Genomic DNA, 25,185 nt, shown 5'->3' on the forward strand with positions numbered 1-25,185 from the left:
AAGTACAAGCTGTTAAAAAAAAAAAAAGCTATGGAGGATGCTGTCTGGAACGAATTAATACCAGAGACTGAATTTATGAACTGTTCCCACAGAGACTGAACCTGTAAACTGATTCCACTGAGAGTATGTTTGTAAACTGTTATATGACGTTGACTCCATTGAGAGTATATCTGTAAATTGTTATATGACGTTGACTCCATCGAGAGTATATCTGCAAACTGTTTATATAAAGTTGAAGATTGTATGTTTAACGGGATTCTGTAAGTAATAAGCTAGGAAGGGAGGAGTGTTGTGTATGTAACCGTTTACCTTTAAGGGAACTATAGAATGTAACCGTTCGCCTTTAAGAGCACTACTTTAGGGTGGCACTATCTATTGGCTCCTGTATACTGTAATACCGATAGTGACCACACCAGTATATAAGGGTTGTGATACGTTAACTAGGGCAGAATCGCCTGAGCCGCTGAATAGTAAAGACGTGTTTTATTCTGTTAACAGTGGAGTCTGTGATTATTTATAATACAACCCACAGACTTAACAGTAAGTTATCTCTGTTCCTATGCTCACATCCTTAGAGGGTTTCACCCCCAAAACTGTTCCATCTGAATTTTGCTGCATGATGCATGTGCACATAATAACCCCCTATGATGAGCTGCAGGGTGACCACTATATGTGCTCCTGACACTTGTAATCCTCAACTCTGCTCTTTGCTTATCGGCCAAGTAATTGAATAACAAAAGAGAGTAGCTGGGACTTGGAAGGGCAACGTATCAAGTCCTTGAATGCATTTGAAGATGTCATTTTGGTGATCACTGGGCCAGAGGGCATAGATTGAGCGGGGAAAGGTGAAGTTAGAGACCACAGCTTAGAGCAACTACCAGCTCCTTCATGTTCTTTCTTGAAACTCATGCATTGCTTCACAAGCCGACACTCAGGTACAATGGCACGTGATACTGTAAATTTGCATGTAAGCAATATGTGAAGGGGTGTCATGTAACCAGTAGCCTAACATATGTTCCTTTTTCCGTATATAGCTATGCTACAGGACTCAGTGCTTGGTCCCAGTGGCTCAAAAGCTAGCACATCACAGCATTCCTTCTGATGCAAGCACCAGCACAGGTACGACCACCTCAGGGAATTTAGATAATGAGTTACAGGAGCGTCCACTGGGTGATACACAAAGCATGAGTGAGGAATAGTAGATGGCTGTGGCAGTGGAACCTGCTGGCTGGAGGGCCGCCTTACGTCCTTCCTCAGGTGCAGAGCCCTTCAATTTGGATCTCAAAGGGCTTGAATTTAATAAAGGATGGTATCTGAGCACCATTTTTTTGCAGTTATTACAGGATATGTCAAGCATCCAGCACAGTCTGAGGGCAGCTGTACTGGAGTCTATTTTGAGTAGCTATGGATAAAGACTTCTCGTCATTGCAGTTGACCATAGATCATATTCACAAGAAGCAGGACAAATCCAATCCGGCCAATTACCACCCCATCAGTCTACTCTCAATCATCAGCAAAGTGATGGAAGGTGTTGTAGACAGTGCTATCAAGCGGCACTTACCAATAACCTGTTCACCGATACTCAGTTTGGGTTCCGCCAGGACCACTCGGCTCCAGACCTCATTACAGCCTTGGTCCAAACATGAACAAAAGAGCTGATTTCCAGAAGTGAAATGAGAGTGACTGCCCTTGACATCAAGGCAGCATTTGACCCAGTGTGACATCAAGGAGCCCTCGTAAAATTGAAGTCAATGGGAATCAGGGGGAAAACTCTCCACTGGTTGGTGTCATACCTAGCACAAAGAAAGATGGTTGTGGTTGTTGGAGGCCAATCATCACAGCCCCAGGACATTGCTGCAGGAGGTCCTCAGGGCAGTGTTCTAGGCCCAACCATCTTCAGGTGCTTTATCAATGACCTTCCTTCCATCATAAGGTCAGACGTGAGGATGTTCGCTGATGACTGCACAGTGTTCAGTTCCATTCACAACTCCTCAGATAATGAAGCAGTCCATGCCCGCATGCAGCAAGAGCTGGATGACATTCAGGCTTGGGCTTTTAAGTGGCAAGTAACATTCAAGCCACACAAGTGCCAGGCAATGACTATCTCCAACAAGCGAGAGTCTAACCACTGTCCCTTGACATTAAAAAGGCATTATCGCTGAATCCCCCACCAGCAACATCCATTGACCAAAAACTTAACTGGACCAGCCACATAAATATTGTGGCTATAAGAGCAGGTCAGAGGCTGGGTACTCTGCAGCAAGTGTCTCACCTCCTGACTCCCCAAAGCCTTTCCACCATCTACAAGGCACAAATCCGGAGTGTGATGGAATACTCTCCACTTGCCTGGATGAGTGCAGCTCCAACAACAATCAAGAAGCTCAACACCATCCAGGACAAAGCACCCCATTCCCCACCTTAAACATTCACTCCTTCCACCACCGGCGCACCGTGGCGGCAGTGTGTACCATCTACAAGATGCACTGCAGCAACTCACCAAGGCTTCTTTGACAGCACCTCCCAAATCCTTGACCTCTACCACCTAGAAGGACAAGGGCAGCAGGCACATGGGAACACCACCACTGCCAAGTCACACACCATCATGACATGGAAGTATATCGCCATTTCTTCATCGTCACTGGGTCAAAATCCTGGAACTCCCTCCCTAACAGCACTGTGGGAGGACCTTCACCACAGGGACTGCAGCGGCTCAAGGCGGCGGCTCACCACCACCTTCTCGAGGGCAATTAGGGATGGGCAATAAATGCTGGCCTTGCCAGCGATGCCCACATACCAGGAATGAATTTAAAAAAAAGTACCAACTCTTAGGACATATGAAGCTCAGTCCCCAGTGACAGAGGTCCTAAACCAAATTTACAAAGGACTCTCTTTCCAGCTTCAACATGTTGGGCAGGATTTTCATTGAGCCATGGAGGCGGGTGAGGGGTTAAAATCTTGAAATCGGGGGGGGCACGAACCCATCCCGCCTCCATGCCAGTTTCAAAGGAGGCGGGTACCTGACCTGCGCTGGGACCCCGAGCCGCGCTGGGACCCGCCTCCCCGAGGCAGGAAGGGGATTAGTGCCAATTAACTGCCTGTTAACAGGTAGTTAACAGGCAGTTTTTAGCCTAATCCCTATTTTTATTTGAAGTGTGAGATTCCCGACGGCTCCAAACCACGCCAAGTTAGCGAGGCGGGCCGTCGGGATGAAGGGCTTGGAGGGTTCAAGATGTCCGGTGTTCAGGTGAGTGATGGGTGCATGAGTGCAGAGGTAAGTGTGTTTGGTGTGTGTAAAGTGTTTAAAGAAGTTTTACTTACATGTACTTACCTTTACAGCCTTCCTTCCTTCAGGTCTCGGGAGTCCCTCATCTCACCGGCACAGAAAGCAGAATGGCCGCGATCTGTCAAAATCTGCAGCATTCAGCTTTCTGTTCTGGAGAGATCTCTAAATCAGCCTGAGAAGAAGGAATTAACTTAGAGTACAGATTGTCAGTGTTTGACAGCTTCAAACAGCTGTGAAACGCTGATATTTCATCTGTCAAAAGCTCTGTCTGTGACGTTACCTGTTGCCAGGTGGCTCTTAATTGGCCTGCTGAGCACGCTGGGCGGGCTCAACCAGGTCAATCAAGTGAAAATCGCGTGGGATGGCCACAACTCGATGGAGGCGGGACTACAACCCCGAAAGTTGTAGTCCCGCCTCCTACACGCTTCCTCAATGAAAATCCAGCCCGTAGACTTCAATGGAAAGGAAAAACATGCAGGGTGTATAATGGGCGGCCAATCTGTTATTGCCCGTTTTGTGCCCCTGTCGAAGTTGATAACTCCACCCTGTATTTTTGCATTGAACAAATGGATTTTATATTGCCTAACATTACATATAGTCATAATGGCAGCAGTGTCAAACTGGTACCCATTATATAATCACAGGACTCGACAAGGCTCAATCTGTGGGAAGATAGTGATGGCACGATAAAATAGGCATTATTGGTTAAAAAAAAACCCTTCTGCAATAAAAGTCACCACCAATGTGTACTGAAACCATCCCGGTGGTGAGTGGGGCCCACCACCCACTGCTGCAGTGAGAGCTGGATGAGGCCCTGGAGCAGCAGCTAGTAGACACATACCAGCAGGAACACTGCCACTTCTGGCATCTCCCAGGCTGTCTTCGCACAATCCAGCCGTTTTTTTTTTTTTTGGCGGGAGCCTTGGTTTGTCCCAGTCGCTGCTGCTGTCATCCCCTACAGCTGGAGGAGGAGGAGGAGTTTGGACCTCTTGGGTACTGGCTGTGCAGATCCACGCACTCCGGCTTGAGCCTCGTGACTGCTGCCATTGTAACATGAGCCCTAATGACTGCACGTTACTCCTAGTGACAGCACCAGAATTCACCCTCCACTGGATTACGAGTGTTCCTGGGTGCAGGTGCAGCTGTTTATTAAATGCCTCCAACTCACATTTGTTCAGACCCGGCATCCTCTTTGCACTTCGACAACCTTATTGTGCCCCCACATGTTTGGGAATCTCTGCTCTATTCCAGTACAGATCCAATAATATTCACTTTCGGGGAAGTACAAATAACGGCAGTCACATGCCTTTCCTTCTGTTGGAGCCTTGTATACTGTCCTGAGCTAATGAAATGAGTGTGACGCTATTTCTAAAAATAAAATTGTCAGAATTCTTAACTTGCAAATATTTTTGTGTTCAATATTATCTGTATTAATCTTTATCACTAAATAGCTGCCTCTTTATATTATATACTGTGCTTGTGAAGATGATGCAGACATTTTAATGCTCTCCACTTACCACCTGTGCATTGGCTTTAAATTTTGTATTCAGGTCTTCAGTTTCTCTTTCTAGCTCTCCTACTCGGTCTTTCAATTTCTGATATTGCCTTTGTAACTCCTGTTGTCTAGTTTGTTCTATTTTTAATTCTTCTCGAAGTCGGTTGCTCTCGCCTTCCTTCTGTTGAATCTAAAAACAGGCAAAATCATAAGTAAATAAATATAATTAGCATTAAATGGTAAAACTCTGGGATCAAATTTTAATTCCCCCTACCTAAAACCAAGGGGGGGGGGGGGTGGGTGGGGGGAGGGAGTTAAAATGGAGCACAGGGACTTACCCACTCCTTTCCCGGCCCGATCTGGCCAATTGCGATTTAAAATTGTAGGCGGCAAGGTCACCCGTCCGAAAACGGCGTGGTCCTCTTTAAAATAAGCAGATCAGGCTCCAATAACATCATCAGGGCCCGATCTGCTATTTTAACCTGAGGCCTGAATGGATAAGCAGTGATAGCTTCACTGTCAGGCCAAACCTGCCAGGAGTAGCAGCCAGGGATAGAACAGACCCATCAAGTTAAGTTTTAATTTATTTTTAGTTTCCTTGTGGGCCAGGAGGAGCAGGAATGCTCCTCTGTGCCCCACAGGGAAAACCTGGGCCCCTCCTGCCCCGGGTTTTATCCCTCCTCTCCAGGAACACGTACCTTGTGCCAAGGACTGTTCCTGCGGATTCCCGGTGGCTGCTTCCTGCCGTCCGATTTTAATGGCTGGACAGCTGCCTCCCGGTTGGGAAGTCAGCAAGTGTCATGTTAATGAGGCTCGGCCGTTAAAACTGGCCAGGCCTGCCTGCTGCCACTCTCTGACTTTGCCACGTTCCCGCCCAGGAGTTAAGATCGAGTCCTCTATTTCTGAATATACTCAACATACTAGGAAATTAACATTTTATATTTGTGATGTATTTCATTATATAGAAATTAACAGGTGTTAAAAGGCTGCTTTAGCCTTCTATGGTATGGGTCCATTGAGTGAATGTCACTGTGGTGGTGGTGGTGGCAACTGATCGCTTCTTTTGAGGAATCCAGGGAAAACTGTGGCGCACTGTCAAAGTTTAAATTCAGCAAAAAAGGTTACCTTTGTTCTAAAGGGAACCTACTTCACACAATATTCTGATGGCTCTAGTGTGAATATCAGTTATTTTCGCTGAAGACAACGGGCTAGATTTTCCTGGAGCCATCACGCAGGGTTTCAGGCATGTGTGGGGGGGGGGGGGGGAAATCCCAAATTTGGGGGTCCCGACACCATCCCGGCCAAAACCCCGCCCCTCGCAAGTTTCAGGGGCAGCGGGTACCCGCCCCTCACTGGGACCCGCCGAAACCAGGCGGGAAGGGATTAGTGCCAATTAACTGCCTGTTAACAGGCAGTTTTTAGCCTAATCCCTATTTTGAGGGGTTTCGTCTGGGTTTCCCGACGGCTCCAAACCACGCCAGGTTAGAGCAGGCGGGCTGTCGGGTTGAAGGAGTTGGAGGGGTCGCGATGTCGGCACTCAGGTGAGTGATGGGTGCAAAGTTAAGTGTGTTAGGTGTGTGTAAAGAACTTTTACTTACTTGTACTTACCTTAACAGCCTTTCTTCCTGTAGGCCATCACTCAGCTGGCACTTAAAGCTGAATGGCTGCGATCTGTGAAAAGTGACAGCCTTCAGCTTTGAGTGCTGCTGAGAGTTCTAACTGAGTCTGTGCAGAAGGACTCAGGTTAGAACACAGACTGTCAGTGTTTGGCAGCTTCAAACAGCTGTGAAACACTGATATTTAATTGCAGTCTGTGACGTCACCTGTTGCCGGGTGGCCCTTAATTGGCCTGCTGAGCCCGCTGGGCGGGCTCAACAAGGTCAATCAAGGGAAAATCGCGCGGATTGGCCGGACGTCGATGTAGGCGGGTCAAAAACCCAAAAGTTGTAGTCCTGCCTTCTTCCCGACAGGTTCGGGAAAATCTACCCCAACCTATTGCAATCATGATGGCATTACTAACGTAACCTTCTGTCATAAAAATAAAAACACAAACATGTAACATTTTTAATTGTTGATCTTGCTAAAATTTCACACACATCCACTATTATCTGAGATAGAAAGTATCTGAAAAGGCATACCAGGCTTAGAACTCCATATATATAACTTCATTCATAACACAGATTGAATAGAGGGGGTTGTAAACTTCAGAGACATGGTTTGCCCACCTGCTCTTGTAGCATTTTAATCTGCTCTCTGCTGTTGTTGACTTCCATCTCCATCTTGCTGGTAGATTGCTGATGCTTTACTCCTTCCATGACTGCACTATCATGACTCTGTTTATTCTGAGCATTCTCAGCTTTGAGTTTTTCAATCTGTATCCTATGTATATTAATAAAAAAGAACCCAATTAAGGAAGGATGTCAGTTGGCGCTGTGGTTGAGAACTACTCATAAAAGTGCACAATTTTATCCCTTGAATGCTCACCCAAGATCACATGACATTTTAGGATACCAATATGCAAAGATTAAAGGTCCATTACCATACTTTATAAATAAGTATTAGTTGATACTTATGCTCAATTATTACAAAGCACTGTGGAGAGCTCAGGCCTACAGTTGCTTAGAACAGGGGTTCTCAACCTTTTCACTTCTGAGATCCCCTGTCCCATGTTATAAAAATTCCATGGCCCCCTATGGGGGAGGGGGAGTGGGAAGGGGGGTGGGAGAAGAGGGTGAGGGTGGGAGGGAGTGGGTGTGTGAGGGGCAGGGATGGGGGTTCATCTCACATGCAACCGTCAAAGTTTACTAGGTCTTGGTCCCTTAACACAAACAGGGATAAGTTTCCACCGACTTTACGGTGCCTGGAGGCCCTTGCGTCCAGGAACCAGACCACCCTCCAACAGATCTTCGATGTACTGAAAAGGGTTGAAAAACGGCGATGGGTTGTACTGCACCACCACATTGTTCAGCTGCAACTTCGCCATGGCTCCTATGGGGTAATTTTGTGGGGTTTTTCCCCTTCAAGTCCACCTGCAGCGACTGAAAATAGAGACCGAGGCCCCGGGCTGACTTGGCAGAGTGTGACGGGCTCAAGTCTTTGCTTTCCCGCAGCAGCTCATCCTCCTCCACATGCTGCTCTTGATTGGTTTGCAGAGCGCTCACAGGGAGCGCGAGCCTCTTCTGCCACCGAAGGCCTGGGGAGCCCAGGCCCGGCTGCCGACCTCCCCATAGTACACCACCTGCAGGCGGCAGCAGTGAGGCGGGTCCACCCAAAGACCTATTTAAGCAACAGAACTGTTGTTTGGTCTGCTCTATCAGGGCTCTGGTGAATGCATAGATTTGGTTGAATCTGCGCTCAGCCTCGGATCGCGGTTGTCAGGAGCCACATTAAGCAGTCAACCTCTTTCCCGATGGTCTGTGTGAAAAAGTGGAAGGATGGAAGACTGGAGCAGGATAAAGGCATCATGATAACTGCCAGGATAGCAGCCACAGACCTGCATGATCTGCTGAAAGTTGCGGGAGTGGATTCCCTTCCTATTCATGTAAGTTCCTGGGTCTTCTGTGGGAGCACACAAAGCAATATGCATGCAGTGAAAGGGCCTGACCCTGTCCTAAATTTAAATAATGCTGGGTGGGACATAAGCACATGTCCCACTAGCAATTGCCTACTTACGGCAGGAAGCCTGAAAATTTCTTGGAGGGTTGGGGGGCAGAGAAAGTCCTGATTAAGGCAAAGTGTTGTACTTAAAGCTGGACTGGTCTTAAAGCAGTACCAACAATTTCTAACCATGAATCAAAAAGGAACCTGGAGGAAGCAAGCCTAAAACTTCGCAGACAGTAAAAAATATTATTCTAACTGATTAGGCATTAGAGTGGAGCAAGGTCCCACAAACAGCAATGAGATACATGACCAGATAATCTGTTTTAGTGGTTGAATGATAAATATTGGCCAGGACACTGGGAGAACTCCCCTGCTCTTCTTCGAATTGTGCCATGGGATCTTTTTTCTACTTTAAAGTACTATTTTATTTTTGTGGGACCAGGAGTAGCACGAGTACTCCTCCAGGCTTCTCCAAGCTCCTCTGGGATGCTGCACCACCTCCCCTCCACCCCAGCCCGCTGAACAGACAACTCCGACCCAACGTACCTATTTCCAGACCCAGAGGTGGGCTGGGCCACCTAGTATTGCGGCGGCCCAGAGCCGACGGGCTGCCCTGGGGCACTTGTTTTCCACCAGCAGCCCGCCGGCCCTATGATAACGAGGCCCTCAAGATACTGTAGGTGCTATCGGGCGGCTGGCCAGGACTCTCTGCTGGCTGCCCGCCTGAAAACCACATGGCAGGACAATCTACCCGAGTGCGATATCCTACCATTCTGTGATGTAGCATGATCCACCAACCAACTGGGCTACTGGGCTCGTTTCCTATTTTATTTATCCTTAAAACAGTCTACCCCAAAGAATAGCTAATACATTTCAGCCTTACTGCCTATAATGATAAGAAACATTGATCTGCAAGCCTATGGGATAATTCTGTTGCAATTTAGTGTTACAAGTGTATTCCTATTGAAGTGTTCAATATAATGGATAAAATGGCCTATCTGTAATAATGCATGAAATCACAAGAGCCATTTTTCATGCTGCACTATATTTACTCATTCATTCTGTCAAAAGAAATATTTCTCACTAAGAAAAGTCCCAACAACAAACAGACATCACAAACCACTAATGGTTAATCGATACTGCTGACTCCCAGAGTCTTTCTCTTCCACCCATGCCACCAGGCCAACATAAAGCCCAATCAATACAGCAGCAATTACGTTTGCCAGGTTTGTAGCAGAAGATACTTATGGAATTATTTCAGGTTTGACAAATACCCAGTTTATTCTTCATCCCATCACTTAATTACTAATCCTACCTAATACCTATTGGCATATCATGTAGTTAACACTTCTGTTCACTGACTATGCAGACATCCTTTTTCTTCAAATGATGATAGGACAACATTCCAGCAGTGATGTCAGCTTGCTTTTCTGACAATCCACTGAAGTGAATACTTATTATTTTATGGTTCAAATATTCCAAATTATTAAAAGGCTTTAATGAAAAGGGTTCAAGGTATACCATTTCCTGTTAGTCAAGTGGAAGATTTAAATATGAAATATTTAAATAAAAGGCAAAGAAAAAAGTTTAAATGAAATGAAGATATTTGATAGGTTAGCTCACATGATTGCATACAAATAGAAAGAAAAAAAACTGCAAATGCTGGATTGCAAACAATGTTTTTAAAGCCATGTGTAGGAAAAATGACCTATACTGAATAATAGCCATAAGTACAAAAAATCTGAAATTTCATGTAAATTATGCTGTGTATTAACCTGTCTACTCTCATTAGGCTTTAAGGTAGAATCATAGAATGGTTACAGCACAGAGGAGGCCATTTGGCCTGTCGAGCCTGTGCCGGCTCTCTGCAAGAGCACTTCAGCTAGTCCCACTCGCCTGCCCTTTCCCCGTAGCCCTTCAAATTTTTTCTTTCAGGTACTTATCCAATTCCCTTTTGAAAGCCACGATTGAATCTGCCTCCACCACCCTTTCAGGCAGTGCATTCCAGATCATAACCATTCGTTACGTAAAAAAGTGTTCCCTCATGTTGCCTTTGGTTCTTCTGCCAATCACCTTAAATCTGTACCCTCTGGTTCTCAACCCTTCTGCCAATGGGTAAGTTTCTTTCTATCTACAGGAAACTTTGTGCTATCCGGAGGTGAGCTATCCGGCAATCTGGAGCCACCGGCAAAAATCAGCAGCCGTTTTTTATTCTTTTTGTTTGTTTTTTTTGCTTTGTTTGAACAGTCAAGCTATGCAAGGTCTGTAGCTATAGCAACAGCTTCAGCTACAGAGCTTTAGGGCCACACCCGAGTGTTTAGAAGCTGTTGCTAAGCAACAGTGTTTGTTGTCAAATACGGAGATAAGAATCTCCGTATCTCTCAACATTAACTCTGGAGAGTATGGAAGTTTTGAGGCAACGGCAGCAGCTTGGTCCTGTGGGTGCCGGATAGCACAAAGTTTTCTGTACTCTGTCTGGACCCCTCATGATGTTGAACACCTCTATCAAATCTCCTCTCAACCTTCTATGCTCTAAGAAAACAACCCCAGCTTCTCTAGTCTATCCACATAACTGAAGTCCCCCATCCCTGGAACCATTCTTGTAAATCTTTTCTGCACCCTCTCTAAGGCCTTCACATCCTTCCTAAAGTGCGGTGCCCAGAATTGGACACAATACTCCAGTTGAGGTTGGACCAGTGTTTTATAAAGGCTCATCATAACTTCCTTGCTTTTGTACTCTATACCACTATTTATGAAGCCCAGGATCCCGTATGCTTTTTTAACCGGGATCTCAACCTGCCCTGCCACCTTCAACGATTTGTGCACATATACCCCCAGGTCTCTCTGTTCATGCACCCCCTTTAGAATTGTACCCTTTAGTTTATATTGCCTCTCCTTGTTCTTCCTACCAAAATGTATCACTTCGCACTTTTCTGTGTTAAATTTCATCTGCCACATGTCCGCCCATTCCATCAGCCTATCTATGTCCTCTTGGAGTCTATCACTATCCTCCTCAGCGTTCGCTATACTTCCAAGTTTTTATTAACTTTTTTAGAATGCAGTTTTAATGCCCTAAACGAGAGGTTCCCAAACTGGAGGCACAACGAGGTTACCACGGGGGCGCGTGGAGGACACCAGCTGTAACCCACTAACGGGAAATGCCGGTAATATGTATTTTCTCCGTTGGTAACAAATGAAGTCCGGTCCTCAAAATGAAATGGGCCTCCCTGCAGGACTATCGAGTGACTGGCTGGCACGTTTCACCAGCCAGCCACCCAGATACTGCTTTGGGGGAAAATCCACTACCATATAATTGCTATAGAGCATAAAAATAATTCCTCTAGGGCATAAAAACCCAAAAGGAAAAGTGATCCAACCATGGCTAACAAAAAGAAATTAAAGCTAGTATTAAGTCAAAGGAGGAAGCTTATAAAGTTGCCAGAAAAAGTGGTCAGCCTGAGGATTGGGATCATTTTAGAAATCAGCAAAGGGGGGCCAGGAAATTGATAAAGAAAGGGAAAATGGAATATGAGCACAAACTAGCGAAAAATATAAAAACGGATTGTAAAAGCGTCTATAGGTATGTGAAAAGGAAAAGACTGGCGAAGGTAAATGTAGGTCCTTTACAGTCAGAGACGGGAGAATTTATAATGGGGAATGAGGAAATGGCAGAGAAATTAAATAAATATTTTGTTTCTGTCTTCACGGAGGAAGACACAAAAAACCTCCCAGAAATACGAGAAAACCAAGGATGTGGTGAGAATGAGGAACTTAATGAAATATAATATTAGTAAAAATACAGTACTAGCAAAATTAATGGGACTAAAAGTCGATAAATCCCAAGGACCGGATGACCTACATCCTAGGGTTTTGAAAGAGGTAGCCATTGGGATAGTGGATGCATTGGTTGTAATCTTCCAAAATTCTATAGATTCTGGAACGGTTCCTGCAGATAGGAGGATAGCAAATGTAACCCCGCTGTTTAAGAAAGGAGGGAGAGAGAAAACGGGGAACTACAGACCTGTTAGCCTCACATCAGTAGTTGGGAAAATGCTGGAATCTATTATAAAGGATGCAATAACTGGGCACTTAGAAACTAATAGTAAGATTGGGCAGAGTCAACATGGATTTATGAAAGGGAAGTCCTATTTGGCAAACCTATTGGAGTTCTTTGAGGATGTAACTAGTGGAGTAGACAAAGGGGAACCGGTAGATGTGGTGTATTTGGATTTTCAGAAGGCCTTTGATAAGGTCCCACACAAGAGGTTGGTGAACAAAATTAGGGCACATGGAATTGGGGGTAATATACTTACATGGATTGAGAATTGGTTAACAGACAGAAAACAAAGAGTAGGGATAAACGGGTCTTTTTCAGGATGGCAGGCTGTGACTAGTGGGGTACCGCAAGGATCGGTACTTGGGTCCCAGCTATTCACAATCTATATCAATGATTTGGATGAGGGGACTAAATGTAACATTTCCAAATTTGTTGATGACACAAAGCTAGGTGGCAGTGTCAGTTGCGAAGAGGCTGTGAAGAGGCTTCAAGGGGATCTTGACAGGCTCAGTGAGTGGACGAGAACATGGCAGATGGATTATAATGTGGATAAATGTGAAGTTATCCACTTTGGTAGAAAAAACAGAAAGGCAGAGTATTTCCTAAATGGTGAAAGATTGGGGAATGCGATGCTCAAAGGGACCTGAGTGTCCTTGTACATGAGCCACTGAAAGTGAATGTGCAGGTGCAGCAAGCCATTAGGAAGGCAAATGGTATGCTGGCCTTCATTACAAGAGGATTTGAGTACATTAGTAAAGAAGTCTTACTCCAATTATATAGGGCCTTGGTGAGACCACACCTGGAGTACTGTGTACAATTTTGGTCTCCTTACCTAAGGAAAGAGACACTTGCCATAGAGGGAGTGCAATGAAGGTTCACGAGATTGATTCCTGGGATGGCGGGACTGTCGTATGAGAAGAGATTGAGTAAACTAGGCCTGTATTCTCTTGAATTCAGAAGAATGAGAGGGGATCTCATTGAAGCATACAAAATTATTACAGGGCTTGATAGGGTGGATGCTGGGAGAATGTTTTCCTTGGTTGGGGAGTCTAGACCAGGGGCCACAGCCTCAGGATAAAGGGTAGGCCATTCAGGACTGAGATGAGAAGAAATTTCTTCACACAGAGGTAGGTGAATCTTTGGAATTTTCTACCCCAGAGGGCTGTGGAGGCTCAGTCATTGGGTATATTCAAAACAGAAGTCGATGGATTTCTGACTAGTAAGGGCATCAAGGGATATGGCGATAAAGGTCGGTGAATGGAATTGAGGCAGAAGATCAGCCATGATCTCATTGAATGGCGGAGCAGGCTCAAAGGGCCGAATGGCCTACTCCTGTTCCTATTTCTTAAGTTCTTATGATCTTATAGAGAGATCCTTAGAACCAGTAGGCGACACAGTGCTTGAACAAAAGTGTTTCAGTACAATTTATATCATAAGCAACAAAGACAGTTAATTTCCATACTAATGCTTCCGATATGTCTCCCTTTATCCTCAATCGAGGATTCCCCTCTAACTTGGTTGACATGGCCCTTGACCGTGTCCGTTCCATGTCCCGTACTTCTGCTCACACCCCATCCCCTCCCTCTCAGAACCACGATAGGGTTCTCCCTGTCCTCACCTTTCACCCCACCAGCCTCCACATTCATCGGATCATCTGCCACCATTCCCGCCACCTCTAGCGTGATCCCACCACCAAATGCATCTTCCCCTCCCCTCCCAGCATTCCTAAGGGACCGCTCCCTCTGCAACACCCTTATCCACTCCTTAATCACCACCAACAGCCCCTCCCCTCCCCACGGTACCTACCCATACAAGCGCAGGAGATGCAACACCTTCCCTTTTACCTCCTCCCTTCCCACTATCCAGGGCCCCAAGCACCCCTTCCAGGTGAAACAGAGATTTACTTGTACTTCTTGCAATTTAGTATACTGTATTTGCTGCTCACGATGCAGTCTCCTCTACATTGGGGAGACTAAACGCAGATTGGGTGACCGCTTTGCGGAACACCTCCATTCAGTCCGTAAGGGTGACCCCGAGCTTCCGGTCGCCTGTCACTTTAATTCTCCGCTCCACTCCCACTCTGACCTCGACCTCTTACACTGTTCCAATGAAACTCTACGTAAGCTTGAGGAACAGCACCTCATCTTTAGATTAGGCACTTTACAGCCTTCTGGACTCAACATTGAGTTCAACAGTTTCAGACCATAACCTCTGCCCCTATTTTTTCAGGTGGCAGGTGTTGATGATTCTGCCATCTCCATTTACAACATTTCACCACTCCTGCCTTCCGCCCTAGCACAGACCGTCCCTTTTGTTCTTTCCTCCCCTTTCCCTGCCCCTGCACCTGCTTAAAACCTGTTACATCTCTAACTTTTTGCAGTTCTGATGAAGGGTCACAGTTTCTCTCTCCACGGATGCTGCCTGACCTGCTGAGTATTTCCAGCAATTTCTTTTGTTATTTCAGATTTCCAGCATCCGCTGTATTTTGCTCTTGTAAAGATAGTTAATTATTTGGACCAAGCATTTGGATACATTCAGATTTTGGATTTGAAGGATCTAAAATTCAGCTTCTGAATCTGAAGTTCAAATTTAAAATGCCCAAGTTGAAATATTATACTATATTACACTGCCAGGGACTCTGGCACTTACTTCCAGTACCCTGCCAGAGACTTAGATGCAAACTGTATTAGCTTACCAGACACATACACTTATACATAAGCCTGTTCATGACTCAGACAAATTCTGCCAGTGATTGAGATGCATTCCACCACCAGTCTGCTTGGGATTCGTGTGCATGCCACAACCCCAGCAGACTACAAAATCAAGGATACTTTTGCCCGGTGCCAGGCATCAGCTCCATAACTCCCTTCCCGACAGAGCACTAGAGATCAGCTGCACAACCCTACAAGATTGCCATGGATTGGATGCAAATCTCCACCACCCTATTGAGATGCCAACCCCAATTTGCAACATTAACGAAAGAAAATAAATTAAAGGCCTTTGTATCGGAATATGGTGTGGCTGGAATTTGGCTAACTTTATATTTTAATATATCAAAATGGATCCAATTTGCATTGGTGTGCATTATTCTGGATTTGGTGTTTATTTCAGTTAAATTGTTATATTTTAAATGTAACTTGCTGTTCGAGGTTTAACAACAAATGATTAGGTCAAGAGACTTATATTAAACAGCTGCACACTATTTATAATATGAAGCTGCTCCAATAAATCAATCTCAAGTCTAAAAGGAAATAGATTTATCTGGTCAGTTATTGGGCATACCCTGATCAGTTACTGAATCCAGGTTTGTTTTGAATATGTAAGGAGTATTCTTAAGATCTGCATTTACAGTTCATGACTGACATCTCAGCAATGACTTCAGCTGGGCCATTTAGGTTACTTTCTTTCAAATAAAAATTTTCCTCAATTTAAATACTTAATTGCAGAATTTTGTGGCAAGTTGGAAACAAATTTAACAGCAGAATGACAGAGACATGCAAAAAGACGCATGCCTGGAAGTTTTACAAGGATTTTCTAGCATAAGACTGGCAAAACCCTTGGAGAAATGGCATAAACACTTAAAAGTAGCTGTTTTCGTTATTCCTCTTGGGCTGCTGTCGATTACCTGCCGAGGTTATGGCAGGAAACCAGGAGAACGCTGCAGAATTTCAGGGCCATAATCTGTAATCTTGTTATATGCAAGACAGAAATAAACCAGGGACCTTGTGAAGAATTGCTTACATCAGGTTTTTGTTTTGTACCAGTCGATTGCTCACGGCATTGCACACAGGGAGTGAAGACCAAGTGCAGTCTTTAGGTGAAGCAAAGTTAGAGGGTGGGGATAATTGAGTCAGGGCCCATATACATAATTCAGTCCCCATTTTAAAGTCATATATGCTGTCCTTATAAGTATTATCCCTATTATTATTTATAGTTAAATAGCAAAATGCTCAGCAATTTGGGGAGCAGAAAAGTAGAGTTGGCTGGAGCAGAGGAGCTTTTCTGCAGTATAGGCTTTGAAGGTGGGAGATGCAAAACTGAGGTGCTGCAGCATCACAATTGGTGGGAGGATGTAATTACAACTTGACAAGTTTATACGTACAGCTGTAAGAATTTAAATTTATTATAGATGGAGTCAAGTGGAAAAGTTGCTTATTATCAGCTTAACATTTTAATAGCATCCTCTATACCAGTCCTTAACATGTGAAGAAAAAAGTTGGAACTTGATATTAGAAGTTTGCCACATGTTCACTTGATCTTTAACTGAAATTCTGAGTCCAAGTCAATTTGTCTAAAATATGAATAAAGGGACACAGTAGCAAAGTTAGCAGTAACCTGTTTTCTGGACAACAAAGCTTTAAATAGATCACCTGTAATCCCCCATCTCTTCTTTGTTGTTAATTGCCTGTTCTTTCATTGTTTTGAGCTCAGATTGTAGTTTACGATTTGCCTGTTCATGCCGTACAAGCTCTGCGATACGATCACTGAGCTGATCCTGTGTGGTTTGCAGGCTACTCCCCATCAGTAAAACTTTCTCCTCATGGTGCGCCAGCTCCTGTGCTGTGAAGAAAGAAAAATAGTCACACACTAACACAGGGTTTAAAATCTTGTTTATGCTTCAAGGATGTGCCCTGCAATAAATGCCAATGAATTTAGTACAGGATACAGCAACAGTCCCATGACCTTAAAGAAAAACTAGAGCTATATTTTTAAAAAGCACATGAAGCTCCTTATTCTTCTCCAACACTTTTGGTAATGAACAAATATCATTTAAGTTTGTCTATTTAATGGATCAATTGGGAGACATAGATTTTGTCTGCTATATTGGTCTTTTAAATCTATTTCACATTTACTGGCACAAAAGTAATCATGGAACATTAGTACAGTTTATTAAAGCGGTCTATTGATTAAATTGGAGTCTGTTAAATGGATATTGTATGCAACTAGATCTTAATGCAAGAGACACGCCATACATTTTTTCATACCTGGGTCATTGTTTTTTTAACATAATGGGTCGGATTTTGCGATAAGCATAACAAAGAGGTTTAACGGCACTCACCATTATAGTGGGGTAAATCGGACATCAACTTCTGGCGTCTGCACATGCACAGTTAAACGCAGAAATCTAAAAGTTGCTGTCAGAGATACCCTGCTCCTCCACAGGGTGAGTTGTTGCAGTCCTCGCCAATAGACTCGGCAATGAAATGAATGCAGTGGTGTGAACTTGGGTACTTGCCCACTAGTTCCGCACTGAAGACAGCAGAAAAAGTTAGGGCTGGTGCATTCAGGAGTAAGTGAATTTTTAATGCCGTGTTAAGTGATAATTACTGCCAAACCAACCTCTCTGGCCCCGATTGGTTGAAGAGCCTTGCTGTTTCTTGATCTGCTCACTGGACGTCACAGATGCCCTGAAGAGGGTGTCACAAAGGATCAGACGCCAGATTAGAGCAGGTCTGTGCTCTAAAGCCCGTAAAAACTTTGTGGGCAGCTGTCAGTGAGGTGAATGGCAAATGCCGTTCCTTCACGACTGACCGTAAAATCCGGGCCATTGTATATTGCCGTAAGAATTTAAATACTTCAGAAGTAATACTAGCTCAGCACTGATGTGACACAATCTTGTACAGCTGGTAATGTCCCTGAATAACATATGTAAAGTTGTGAATGTTTTATGTCGAGCTGCATTGAGAAAAATCTATCATAATTATCCCGAGCAAGTACATTTGCTGCTGTACTATAGCAAACGTGTGTTTTAAGTTTTAATTGTATGCTTCTAACAAAAACAACATAACCTCAATATATACAAGCTATTATTAATTAAATAAAGATTTTAATGCCACTTTTTTTTAAACACTTATCGGCCCTGAAATTAGATCGGGGGCTTGCCGCGCGTGCAAGCCCCCGATCTGCACTCACCCTGCGCGCCGACATCTGAAGCCCGGGCCTGCTTGCATTTCCTGTCACAGGCCCGGTTCAGCTGTCGGCGCGCTGTGCTAACCTGATCCAGCGACGTAGTTAGTGCGATGTGCCGGTTGGGATCAGGTGAGCACTGTGCAGCCAATCAGGGGAGGGGAAACTCATTCATGAGTTTGACAGTAAGAGCTGTCAAACTCATGAAAACTACGGGGACCCAAAACACGATTTAAACTTTAAATAAAAATTTAAAAAACATCCCAATCATTAAATTAAGTATAAATAAGTTTAAAAAAAATAATTTAAACAATAATTTTTTTTTTTCAAATACATTTTTAATAAAAAGGATCTAAAACTAAACTTACCTTATTGTAGATTCTTTAAAATAATAAACCTGTGGAAAAAAAAATTCTAAATTGCACTAAAACACCACTTACCTGTAAAAATAAATACTTACGTGTGCTTTTTACAAGCGTAAAGACCGGAGGCCTTTACACATGCGCAAATCCCCCAAAACAGAGGAAATCCAAGACGCACGCGCTGCCCCCTACAGCGCACGCGCTAGCCTCTTCACCTCTTGGGTTAGAGGAGAGGAAATGCCGGTTTTCAGCCCATGCGCTGTGCCCCTTCCGTACTCACGCGTTTGGGGAGGAATTACTGCCCCATCGTGTTTGCTAGTTGTGGGACCTTGCGGTGTTCAAGCTGGCTACTGTGCTTGCCTACATAACAACAGTGATTGTACTTTAAAAGTCATTCATTGGTTGTGAAGTATTTTGAGACATCCTGATGACATGATAATGTGCTATATAAATGCAAGCCCTTCCTTTATACTGTAAATATAATTGGTACACTATACCTTGCCAGAATTGTAAACTGAATAAAAATAGAAAAGACAAAAACTCTGCTATGAGAAATGCTACATGATTGGGAAGTAGGGCCAACTCGTAATACAACAAATGTATAGGCTATGTATTTTAAAACACTAATCATAGAATGGCTAACTGTTCAATCATGTAGTATTTTTGCATAATGACTTTTGGCCACATTTTGGGTTAAAATCATGTTACTAAATGTAATAACTGCAAATTACAAGTTTAGCATGCCATCAAACAAGAATCAATTAAAATATAATTTAAACATGTGCTAGTAGGAGAGGTATATTGGACACTGTTGTTAAATTCCAAATGTAAGAATTACTTCTTTGTTTTTGTTAAGATGGATAATTTTAGCTCTGTGTTCACATAACAAAAGAAAAACATTGGACAGTGCTGCTCACCATGCTTGTCCAACTACAAGCATTAGATTTTGTGTGGGCCAGCAGGATTCAGATATTTTCAAAGTAGTTAATGTCACTTCTGTAAAATGATCAGGAACAGATATGTAATGCACATGCTAGTGAACACAATAAACCACCAACAGGGGGTGTCAGTTACTGCTGTTTCACTACAATAATGAGGTTTTCCTCTATCCCCTCTTCTCTCTAAGGAGGCAGACAGTTACTGAACTTGCCTGGCCCATAAATCTGTGTCGAATGGATCAAAAAATTTAATCGAAAGCTACGTAGAAGCTGAACAATTCCCCATTTACTCCATTTCCACTCCTCTTTCTGGGGGCGGAATGATAAAACAGTGCCTTTGTACAGCTAGGGGGAAGATGTGGTCCACAGGGAAAAATCGTTAGGAGGGCAAAAATACCTAATAGGAGTGAAATATACAGAGAGTGTGGAGCACCTCTCTTGTAAGCGATTGATTCTTCTTTGTAATCTTGCCTACCTTTAACATCAGTCCTTGCATGTGTCTTAAAAATAATCATGTGCTTTACTTGCGTAGTCAAACTAGTAAAATTAACTTTAATAAAAAGAAAATGAAAGTTAAAAAGAGAGAGAAATCACAGCTGCTAATACCTTTTTTAAAATTCTCCAAGGTCTGATAAGGACTGACCTCTCCCCATGGGTAGTTTTAATAAGCTCCAAAATCCCATCCCTTGTTAGTAGAGCCAGATAGTAAGAAATAAAAAGGTTCATCAATTCATTGCCTGAGGCGATGCTACATTTCTAATACAGCAAAGGACATTTCTGATGATAGGCAAAAGGTTAAGAGCTGGTGTATCTCTATAATGTATAACTGATATATAAGGTCTAGAAACAAGATCACTAAGTGTGCTCCAGGTCAGAGTTACAAAACAAAAACACAAAGCTTTGTGATACAAAAATGAATAATCAGAATAAGTATAACAATTCATTAATTTTTTTTTTAACTAGAGGCAATATTTAAATCTAGATATATTTTTGTAACTGTTATCAAAGAATCCAGTCAAGTGCACCAAATGGAGGTCATTAATGAAAAATGTCAAAAACAAAGGAATATATTTGGTGTAGTAGGGCAGATATTCAGGGCATATGTGTTCACTGTACGCAGCAATCCCAATGTGCTTTCATATTTTTAACAGCTTCATTTATTTAAACAAACAACTACCAACTGAATAAGGTGAAGGAGCGCAGATCCTCAGAATATCTTTTAATCTATAGCACTTTACCGTAGGCACTCACTGAACTACTGTACTAATATTATTTTACATTGTTAGCTATGTATACTGAAATTTCATTTTCCATCCAAAATTAAAATTTCCTTGGAAGCTTATCACTTACTGTAACACGTTACTTTTACAGTGAATGGACAATGCCTCTATTTGTCTGAATTTGAGTATATACCAACAATCGCATTCATTTTTATACATTTCAACATACATTTATTGACAAAAAAATGTAATAGTGTTCTGACTAAAGAAGTTAGTTATATGCTACAAGGCATGCTAAGTAAATTTTATGATAGACTAAGAAAAAGATTTGCCTGCTTCAACAAAATTAATCATTTTCTGAATAACACACATGCTTCTGTGAATTTGTTATACTTAATTACAATTTTATAAATTTCTACTTATTTATCAACATGTAATGGAGCGCTGCTTTTCAGTACCATTAACTCCTAGCCCAGGTTGTCTCTTTCCCATTCCAAACTGAGATCCAGCTCCCCTGTAGCTTCATTGATTAGTTCCAGTCAAAATTGCTGTCCATCTTTCCAATACCAGCTTCCTACCACAATTCAACCATGTAGCAAATGAGTTCAAAATCTAAGTTGCTTCACATGTCTTGATGCTGCTGTTGCAATTAGCTAATTGTGAACACAATTGTTATCCCTTTGCACGTTCACAGTTATTGCAAGTAACTTACGCAATGTATTACAAATGCATACTAAAGAAGAACTTGCATTTATATAGTGCCTTTCATGACCTCAGGACATCCCAAAATACTTCACTGCCAATGAAGTATGTTTTAAGTGTAGTCATTGTTGTAATGTGGAGAAACGTGGCAGCCAATTTGTGTACAACAAGGTCCCACAAACAGCCAAGAGATAAATGACAACATAATCTGTTTTTGGTGGTATTGGTTGAGGGTTAAATGTTGGCCAGGTTACCGTGATAATTCCCCTGATCTTCTTCAAAACGTGCCATCGGATCTTTTACGTCCGCCTCAGATGGTGCCACAATTTAACATCTCATCTAAAAGACAGCACAGTGCAGCGGCACTAGAGTGTCAGTCTAGTTATGTGCTCAATCTTCTGACTTAAGAAGCGAGAGTGAGGCAAGGCTGACACCTTGATAGAGCACTATAAATTGAGATTGAATTGATCAACTACTTCAAAAAGGAGATAGACAAATATCTTGTTGGAAACAGGATTGAAGATTATAGGGATAGATGTAGATTGAGGTGATCTGCTGGGTTTCTGCCCCAGTAAAGCTCTGTCTTAAATTCCAATTATGAGAGAGCAAGGGAATCTTCCCCCTGCTCCCCGCACATCTAGCAGCAACTTTTTGGGTATGCCTTGGGACTACTGAGGAATTCCAACTATTACACCTTCGTTACACTCAGCAGAAGCTAAGCCTGCTGATAGTAGGTATAGGTTCCATATGGGCTCTAAGAAAGCTTGAGACATCACCAGGAGGAAAGGTCATTGATCTAGAGGAGACCACTTATCTCTCATAACATCAGCCCTTGTATCCCTGTGGGGAATAAATAATTTAAAAAACTTTTATCTTTGGTCAGTTAAGTCCCTTAGAGGATGAGAATGGGGAATTAATAATAGGGAACGGGGAAATGGCAGAGACTCTGAACAAATATTTTGTATCTGTCTTCACGGTAGAAGACACTAACAACATCCCAACAATGGATAATCAAGGGGCCACTGGGAGGGGGAAACTAAAGACAATCACTATCACTAGGGAAAAAGTACTTGTTAAAATAATAGGACTAAAAAACAACGGGGAAGAAATTGAGTATAGCCCCGTTTAGGGCGCCAGCCTCGCCAGGGCGCTAAAAGTAGCGCCCCGGAAACATTCGCACCCCCGCACCGGAAATTGAGTGGTTGCACCCCAAAGGGAAGCGTGGCGCTACTGGAGGCGCCCCGCATCCCTCTTGGGGCGCTGCGAGTGAATATCGTGGCGCTACATGCCGCAGCGCCACACGCTGCAGCATGTCGCGCTGCGGTATTGCAGGCCTTCCTCCCCTTCTTAAAGGGGAGAGACCTTGTGCAGCGCGATCTGGGGCCCAGCTGGGCCCCCGGGGATCGGGAGTGCAGGCAAAAGTGCCCGGCACCGAAGAGAAGTGCCAGGCTCTTGGAGCGCAGCCGGCACTCCGCGGTGGGGGGGGGGGGTTCAGGAGGCCGGGGACGGGAGCGCAGGCAGGTGCTGGCAGGCAGCCAACAACAAAAATGGCCGCCTTGTGCCTCCCCGGCCGCAGGTACGCCACCCTGACCCTGTCGGACATAGCGTCCAGCGGTAAATCAGGGGGCGCTGCTGAATATCGCGGCCGGGGCGTCAGTAGGGCGCTGCGCACAACGATGACGTCATCGGCAGCGGCGCAGCGCTAACGGTTAGCGCCACCACTAACGTCCTGCGGAATTTAGCGGGAGGCGTGGGCAGTGCCGCGCTCGGGCGCCAGTTGGCTTGCGACCCACTTAGCGCCCTCTTAAGGCGCTAATGGGTGGCGCAACCAACTGAAATTCTCCCCCAACAAGTCCCCTGGACCAGATGGCCTGCATCCCAAGGTCTTAAAAGAAGTGGCTGCAGGGATAGTGGATGCATTGGTTGCAATATACCAAAATTCCCTGGACTCTGGAGAGGTCCCAGCGGATTGGAAAACCGCAAATGTAACACCCCTATTTAAGAAAGGAAGGAGACAGAAAGCAGGAAACTATAGACTAGTTAGCCTAACATCTGTTGTTGGGAAAATGCTGGAGTCCTTCATTAAGGAAGCAGTAGCAGGGTATTTGGAAAATCATAATGCAGTCAAGTAGAGTCAGCATGGTTTTATGAAAGGGAAATCATGTTTAACAAATTTGCTGGAATTCTTTGAGGATGTAACGAGCAGGGTGGACAAGGGTGAGCCAGTGGATGTGGTGTATTTGGATTTCCAGAAGGCATCGATAAGGTGCCACATAAAAGGTTACTGCATAAGATAAGAGCTCACGGAGTTGGGGGTAATATATTAGTGGGATAGAGAATTGGTTAACTAACAGAAAGCAGAGAATCGGGATAAATGGGTCATTTTCCAGTTGGCAAATGGTAACTAGTGGGGTGCCACAGGGATCGGTGCTGGGGCCTCAACTATTTACAATCTACATTAATGACTTGGATGAAGGGACCGAGTGTAATGTAGCCTAGTTTGCGGATGATACAAAGGTGGGTGGGAAAGCACGTTGTGCAGAGGACTCAAAGAATCTGAAAAGGGATATAGACAGGCTGAGTGAGTGGGCAAGCATTTGGCAGATGGAGTATAATGTGGGAAAGTGCGAGGTTATCCACTTTGGCAGGAAAAATAAAAAAGCAAATTATTATTTAAATAGAGAGAGATTACAAAATGCTACCGTTCAGAGGGACCTGGGGGTCCTTGTGCATGAAACACAAAAAGTTGGCATGCAGGTACAACAAGTAATCAAAAAGGCAAGTGGAATGTTGGCCTTTATTGCAAGGGGGTTGGAGTATAAAAGCAGGGAAGTCCTGCTACAACTGTACAGGGTATTGGTGAGACCACACCTTGAGTACTGCATACAGTTTTGGTCTCCTTGTTTAAGGAAGGATATACTTACATTCAGAGATGATTCACTCGGTTGATTCCTGAGATGAGGGGGTTAACTTATGAAGAAAGATTGAGCAGGTTGGGCCTATACTCATTGGAATTTAGAAGAATGAGAGGTGATCTTATTGAAACATATAAGATACTGAGGGGCTCGACAAGGTAGATGCAGAGAGGATTTTCCCCTCGTGGGGAAATCTAGAACACGGGGGCACAGTTTCAGAATAAAGGGTCGCCCTTTTAGAACTGAGATGAGGAGGAATTCCTTCTCTCAGAGGGTCGTAAATCTGTGGAATTCTCTGCCCCAGAGTCGTGGAGGCTGGGTCATTAAATACATTTAAGGTGGAGATAGACAGATTTTTGCAAGAAAAGGGAGTGAAGGGTTATGGGGAGCGGGCAGGGAAGTGGCTTTGAGCCCAAGATTAGCCATGATCTTATTGAATGGCGGAGCAGGCTCGAGGGGCCAAGTGGCCTATTCCTGCTCCTATTTCTTATGTTCTTATGTGTGCCACTCCGATTGCCTGGCACTTCTTTGCAGCGGGCATCTCTGCAGTGCCCAAGGCTACAGGTTTTGGTCATCTGCCCCAATTATTTAAATGATCCAATCCCCAGGATTTGGGAGGAAGTCTATGTTCTCTGGCAGCAGAGCAGGGACCCCGGAATTTTGGGTCCTAAGTAACTGGGGTTGAGTCTATTATAACGCAGAATGT

General features: G+C 44.0%; 1 protein-coding gene across 1 annotated transcript in view; it reads right to left on the minus strand.

Moving 5' to 3' along the window:
- pmfbp1 (polyamine modulated factor 1 binding protein 1) overlaps positions 1 to 25,185 on the minus strand; it is an 840,874-nt gene that overhangs the window by 135,852 nt on the left and 679,837 nt on the right. The window contains 3 exon segments of the mRNA XM_085991731.1: positions 4,801 to 4,968; positions 7,004 to 7,157; positions 16,806 to 16,995. Of these exon segments, the coding sequence (XP_085847857.1) occupies positions 4,801 to 4,968; positions 7,004 to 7,157; positions 16,806 to 16,995 (512 nt within the window).

Source organism: Somniosus microcephalus, chromosome 6 (assembly GCF_052327205.1).
Source record: "Somniosus microcephalus isolate GS21.2 chromosome 6, FLI_Smic_1.0, whole genome shotgun sequence".
NCBI classification, from domain to species: Eukaryota; Metazoa; Chordata; class Chondrichthyes; order Squaliformes; family Somniosidae; genus Somniosus; species Somniosus microcephalus.